The 7,093-nt window shown below is 36.5% G+C and overlaps 1 protein-coding gene across 1 annotated transcript in view; it reads left to right on the top strand.

Annotated features, from left to right (window-relative positions):
- Nucleotides 1-6,866, top strand: part of MED28 (mediator complex subunit 28) — a 10,488-nt gene extending 3,622 nt beyond the window's left edge. The window contains exons 3-4 of the mRNA XM_029285543.1: nt 420-532; nt 4,450-6,866. Coding sequence (XP_029141376.1) covers nt 420-532; nt 4,450-4,647 — 311 coding nt within the window. The 3' untranslated portion in view covers nt 4,648-6,866. The remainder of the gene's footprint in view (nt 1-419; nt 533-4,449) is intronic.
- Nucleotides 6,867-7,093: the final 227 nt, after the last annotated feature.

The following is a 7,093-nucleotide window of genomic DNA, read 5'->3' as shown; positions in this document are numbered from 1 at the left end:
GTCAGAGTCAAGGCCTTCTCGGATCCGAGCGACTTTGTCATACAGATATTGCGCAAAGTCCTCGGCCCTCCCCTCCAGGGGATCCCCTCCCTCCCTCAACTGGAGGAGAGAGCGGGTCACCCTGAAGAGGGCGGCCGGGCGGTTATCTGATGACGCGATGAGTGTGGAGTAGTAGTTAGATCTAGCCACCCTCATCGCCTAATCTCTGCCCTTTTGCTCCCCTGCCCTCTGCCACCCCTGCTGAACTTTGCCATCTTCTGTTGCTAATGAGGCAACAGGTGGCCTTTTGTTTTACACCATTTTACACATGTAGACCCAAGTATTTTACACTTCTCTTAACTAAGTTTGTTAAAGTTACATAGTATTTGTCCTGACTTTTATTCTTTAATAGCTTTAAACTCTTGTTTCTCATGTCCTAGGTGTTGATCAATGTATCCAGAAATTTTTAGAAGTTGCACGACAAACAGAATGCTTTTTTCTACAGAAAAGACTACAATTATCTGTCCAAAAACCAGACCAAGTAATTAAGGAGGTAAGGATATGGATTTCTTTGGGCTTAAGCATGATATCTGATTCTATGCTAAATTACAACACAGTAATTATAATACAGTTAAGTGGAACATTGCTATGAGGCACAAGTGGGATTAAAAACATGAGCTACAACTCATTTATTACATAAATTAGGACTGAATCTACTCTGATCAGAATATTTTAAGATGCTTGGTGTAGAACTGATTGATCACTGTAGTAGGATGATGATTTGCTATCTCTAATCTGTATAATTTATTTTATTTGTTAAATTTATTTGCTGCCTATCTCGCCATGGGGCTACTCTAGATGGTTTACAATAATAAAAAGGAAGAAAATGAAAGGAGCGTAAATAGAAGTATAATAATAGAACAATAAAATAAACAATGAAAACAGAACACTGAGAATAGTACATCAATATTATAACTAGAAAGATGGATGGGTGGAGAACAGAGCAAAAGGGGGGGGGGCAGAAATGTGTAGCTGGCCATCAATCCAGCACCCACCCAGGGTGGAACTCCCCCACTTGGTCCCCAGGCCAACCAGCAGAGTTCTTGTGGAAGGATAGGAGGTATTTTTATTTTATCTGTCAGCATTGGTATTCTAAGTATTGTTTGTATCATGTCTGAGGCGCTTAATTGATTCAATTGTGGACGGGCTCAGATCCAGACTAGGGCCTGCAGATAGCAGTAGACCAGGTGCTGCAGACGGCAGTAAATCGGGGCCTGCAAACAGCAGCAGACCACTAGATCGGGGACTGCGAACAGCAGCAGACCAGTAGACCGGGGTCTGTGAACAGCAACCGCACAGCAGACTCTTAGAAAAAGAAACTGATGCTATTTTGATTTGCAAAATATAGGATAGAAAAAAAATAGGCATAATTACCTAGAACAGAGAAGATAGAAACATGGCTAACAGCAAAGCACATCCACCAACCATAAAAGAGGGATTTTCAAACAACAAATTCATGGAACAGGCGATGAATACTATTGTGGTATGCAATACATGTTCCATGTATATGCTTATGCCCAAAGAACACCCAAATTATACATGCATTAAATGTAAACTATGAATTACTAGAGGAAAAAGTAAGGGATCTAGAGGCAACTCTAGCCAAACTCCAGCCTACGCAAGAAAGCTATACCCAAACCGAACCAAACAATGGACAAATAACTCCCAGAGGATTTGACCCTACCGATAAACCCTTGGAGGAAGACATATGGAGGTGTGTTACACATAGAAGGAAACACAACAATCAAAGGCAGAAGCAGGATACATCTAACAAACCCCTACTGCCCAATCTAATCCAACCAGAAGCAGCCCCATTAAAACTGAGCAATCGATTTCTCCCTCTAGATGGAAATACACAGACCCACAACCTCCCCCTCAAAGAAAACATGCAGACCCCTAGCAAAGAAACAATTTCAAATATCCCCAAAAAAGTCACATCAACAAACACACCTGAGATAAACAGAAAAGCACCCCAGACTGCAGCCCCCACAAAAGGAAGGCGAGTGTTGGTAATAAGAGATTCTATCCTCGAACAGAATCATCTGCAGACCGGACATAAAATCCAGAGAGGTACGTTATCTCCCTGGAGCAAAACTCAAAGACATGGCTAAGAATCTAACCAAAATAATTAGGCCCACAGATTACTATCCTCTCCTATTCCTTAACATTGGGATGAATAATGAAACAAAGTACCTGAGCACAATACTGAGAGACTATAACCAACTAAGCAATAAAGTTGAACTAGGAGTACAGGTAGTGTTCTCATCAGTACTCCCAACAAACGGCCAACACCCATTAAAGGAAAAAAGAATTCTAGAAATAAACCACTGGCTAAAGAGATGGTGTCACCAAGAAAACTTTGGTTTATTAGACCATGGACTGCATTTCCTATGCGGCAGACTCTTTGCAAGGGATGGGCTGCACCTCACGAAAATAGGGGAAAGTATACTGGGAAAAAGACTGGCCCAACTCATCAGAATGGCTTTAAACTAAAATTGAGGGGGAAGGGTGACCAATCATTAGAATCTCTAGAACACAAAACCAATCATAAATCCCAAGAAAACAAAGAGGTAGGGAGTGATGAGAAAAGACAAAAAAATTGAAAAATAATCAGGAGATCCAGGAAACATACCCACAGACAGACATAAAAGTCTTAAATGCTTATATACTGATGCTCAAAGCTTGGGGAACAAACAGGGTGAACTAAAAGCAATAGTACACGAGGGTAGGTATGACATAGTTACCATTACAGAAACCTGGTGGGATGAAACTCATGACTGGAATGGATTGATAGATGGATACAAATTGCTCAAAAGAAATAGAAGTACAAAAAGAGGAGGGAGAGTTGCACTATATGTAAGAGAATACTACATATCTACAGAAATGCACATGATCAAAGATAAAAGCCTTCCAGAATTTATATGAGTCAATATAAAAGGGAAAAAAGTGACATTGCCATGGGATATACTACAGACCACCCAACCAAGCAGAAGAAATAGATGGACTCTTTGCCAACCAGTTAACAAATGTATGAGGAAGCATACCACATTAGTAGCGGGAGACTTCAACTATCCAGATATCAAATGGAAAACAAACTGCAGTGAGTGGGAGATCAAACAGATTCCTAACCAACCTAGCCGACAACTTTGTCATCCAAAAGGTAGAGGATGGAACTAGAAGTAAAGCTATACTGGACCTAATATTCTTACTAAATTCTTACTAATTCTTACTAAAATCATAGATATAAATACAGATTAGGTGAGACCTGGTTCAAAAACAGCAACTGTGAGAGGGACCTTGGAGTCCTATTAGATGATCACTTGCCCATGAGCCAGCAATGTGCAGCAGCGGCCAAAAAAGCTAATACAATCCTGGATTGCATAAACAGAGGCATAGAATCAAGATCACACGAAGTATTAGTACCGCTTTATAAAACCCTAGTGAGACCACACCTGGAATACTGCAACCAATTTTGGTCACCATACTACAAAAAAGATGTTGAGACCTTGGAAAAAGTTCAGAGAAGAGCAACTAAGATGATCAAAGACTTGGGAAGTAAAACATATGAAGAATAGCTGCAGGACCTGGGTTTAGTTAGTCTAAAGAAAAGAAGAAATAGGGGTGATATCATAGCAGTATTCCAGTGTTTGAGAGGCTGCCACAAAGAAGAGGGGTCAAATTATTATCCAAAGCACCAGAGGGCAGGACAAGAAACAATGGTTGGAAACTGATGAAAGAGAAGAAACCTGGAAACTTCCTAACAGTGAGGACAGTTAACCAGTGGAACCTTGCCTTCAGAAATTGTGGTTGTTCCATCACTGGAGGTTTTTAAGAAGAGACTAGACAGTCACTTGTCTGAGATGGTATAGGATCTCCTGCTTAAGCAAGGGGCTGGACTAGAAGACCTCCAATGTCCCTTCCAGATTCTATTCTATTTTATTCTATTGTCATCTACACAGCAGTGGAATTATTTTACTGTACAATAATATAAATTTTAATTTGGGTAAATGTCCATTGAATTCATGATGATCTAGGTAAAATCGTAAAAGTTCATAGGCACATCCATAAATTTGAAGCTTAAACTTTATTATGGCCAAAAATTAGCACGGTATACCCATAAACATAATTTATCATAGTTCTTGAAGAAAAATAAAAAAATATTATTTTGTGCAACACATGAGAACTAGTGTGAGATAATGGTAATTGAAAATGAGGTAGAATGTCTCTTAACAAAATTCATCGTGAGTTAATTAAGGAAAGGAAGCAGCTGTTAGTATAATTTAGATAATTTATTGAAACACATCAGGATACTTGTTTTTCTAAGATTTTGTCATTGTTTTTGTTCAAATGCAAATGTTTTTCCAAGGAGATATTCTTAGTTTCTTTCCTATATTATTCTATTTCATGCAGGATGTTTCAGAATTGAGAAATGAATTACAGCGGAAAGAAACACTAATTCAGAAACACTTGGGAAAACTTCGCCATTGGCAACAGGTTTTAGATGATATTAATATCCAGCAGAAAAAACCTACTGAGATGCCTCAGGGACCTCTAGCCTATCTAGAGCAAGCTTCAGCCAATATTCCTGCACCCCTCAAACAAACGTGAAAAGAAGCATCATTGAAATGCCAGAATAAAGTTTGCTAGACCTTCATAACATTGTACATTTTATATTGAAAAATATGTTGTTTTTGAAAAAATGGACAGCAAGGAGCCTACCCTAAACGAGGCTATAGCTGTCATTGCATGGATTAGAAAGTATGATTTCTTTTATTCTATCACCTGCAAACTGAACATTGTCTCTCCCTGACTTTGGAGATTTTCTAAGGAGCAAGAACCGCCTCTATCCTATGAGCTTCTGTAAATCAAGTGATGCCATTAACATTATCATTTGGAATCATGGTGCTTTTAATATCCTTGGCACAGTTGCAGCTTCTGGTTCCATGTAAAAAAAAAAGCCTATGAATATATGTCACAATCTGAATTGCTTTAATACAAAACAAAAATTACTTTCTGAACCCAGTTTTTGAGTTGGGCAGCTGTATGCTTTAAATAAATTAAAAATGCACATGGACAAATTAATGTTTATCTAACTTTATTTTAATGATGTTACAAATGAATATCTGGTGAAAGTTTTTGTTTTTATATGATAAATTAACTATATATATATACACACAAACATGTTACTTTGTTACAGACCATTTATTAGGATTCCGTTTCCCTAAGAAGATCCTATTACATATTGCATAGCATTTGCATAGAGTTGGCATTTTAAAAATTGTTCTTAGTTTTCTTCCTCTTAAAAGTACTTTAATACTCTAATAGTTGGCACTTAATTCTGTTTAAGTGTCACAATTCAATATAGAAATTGTCTCTAAATCTGAGCTTAACTGTGGTCATGATGACAAGACTATTGCAGGAGCAGACAATGCAAATATACTATTACTTTGTTTAAACAGATATTATAAGAACATTTCAGATAATGTAGATATGTACTGAGATTTTTCCCTGAAATCTTTAAAAAGTAAACCTGAATTCAAGTGGCTTTGGAGTGGAATGTTCCAGCCATTTTGGTACTAGCATGCTATTATTGTGAGATTTTGTATATATATATAATATAGATTTGATGCATGGATCCCAATTGGTATATTCTTTCACTGAAATTTTTCCACTAGTAATACTGGGAGAACGTGTTCCCTTCTTTGCAGCTTCTCACACATTCTGAAAATTTGTTTTGGCAGTTGGGGCAGGCAAGGAGAATGTCCAATGGGTAAAATTGCAAAATATATGATTTTGCCTAGGAAGAATTTAAGGCTCAGTGCTAATTTAAATATATTACGTTCAAATATATTAAGCAGAGCACTTCAAGCCCTTATTTATTTTTAGAAATAAAAAAAATCTCGGCGCATCACAGATGCATGCAGATTCATCCTTGACTAAAACCATTCTCTACTGCACTATGTACCTATGTTTTAGACCAAAGTTAAGAGCTCAGCTGTGACTGAGATAAAAACAAATACAATATGCATTTTCTAAAGTTTATATTATAGCAAACTACAAAGCAAGTTAACTGTTTTTGACTTGTCAAAGTTTTATTTACTAATAACTGGGAAATGTAGCCAGTTAACTTTCAATACAGTGTAAATGTTGCTATTAGTATTTCAACTTGCCAAATAGTTTAAGACTGGAAAACATTTAAGCACAACCTCTTCACGTATATCTGTCGGGCTTTATTTTTCTATTTTGTTTTTTTTTATAAGATAAATTGCCCAGAATCAGCATTTCTTACATCTATGTAAATGAATAAAATGTTTACTTGTATTATGGTGAAATCTTCCTTGCAAATTTTACTTGTATCAGATTTCATGTAATGGGGCCTTTGATTCCTAGCTCTGAAATATTCTAAGGTACTAGTTTAAGGTTGATGTCTTTTTAATAGTTAGGTTTCCTAGACCACTGAAATAGCCAGTTTTGTTCTGCATAAGTATCTTTCTAAGTTGAATGGCTTAAATATGCTAGTCTTGATGTTATTGCTGATATAGTATTAAAATTATTGAGTACAGTAAGATACTTGTACTAAGAATCCATTTTACCTAGAATTTGCTGAATACCAGATTAATTATAAATTAATATTTTAAAATATGTTTTATTTATGGCAATAGTTACTATTGAATCTCTTATGTTTAGCTACTTGTGATCTGTGATTTTTTCCTTGTTATTCTGTAGGATATCATATAAAATATATTGTATAAATGTTTAATAACAGCAATGGCAATATTGATTATTGTAGAAAGTTTTGATCAGAAAGAAAAATATTTTGTAAACAATTTCTGATGCTCTGAGTCTGGTTTCTGAGTGTCTTGGTTTTGATGTTTCATTATTTTGCAGACTGAAAAAAGTTGAGAAAAAATATTCAGTGCAGTGATACTTGTCTGACTCACTTGTTTTGGAGGGAATGAGATTAGTCTTGAAACACATTTGCTGCAAACACCTCATTAGCTGAATCAATTGAGAAACTGGAAATCTAAGTGAAAACCTAACAAATACTGGAAGA

Source organism: Protobothrops mucrosquamatus, unplaced genomic scaffold (assembly GCF_001527695.2).
Source record: "Protobothrops mucrosquamatus isolate PMUCROS unplaced genomic scaffold, P.Mucros_1.0 scaffold1841, whole genome shotgun sequence".
Lineage (NCBI taxonomy): Eukaryota > Metazoa > Chordata > Lepidosauria > Squamata > Viperidae > Protobothrops > Protobothrops mucrosquamatus.
Note: the sequence above shows the minus strand (reverse complement) of the source record. Positions and strands in the feature narration are given on the sequence as shown.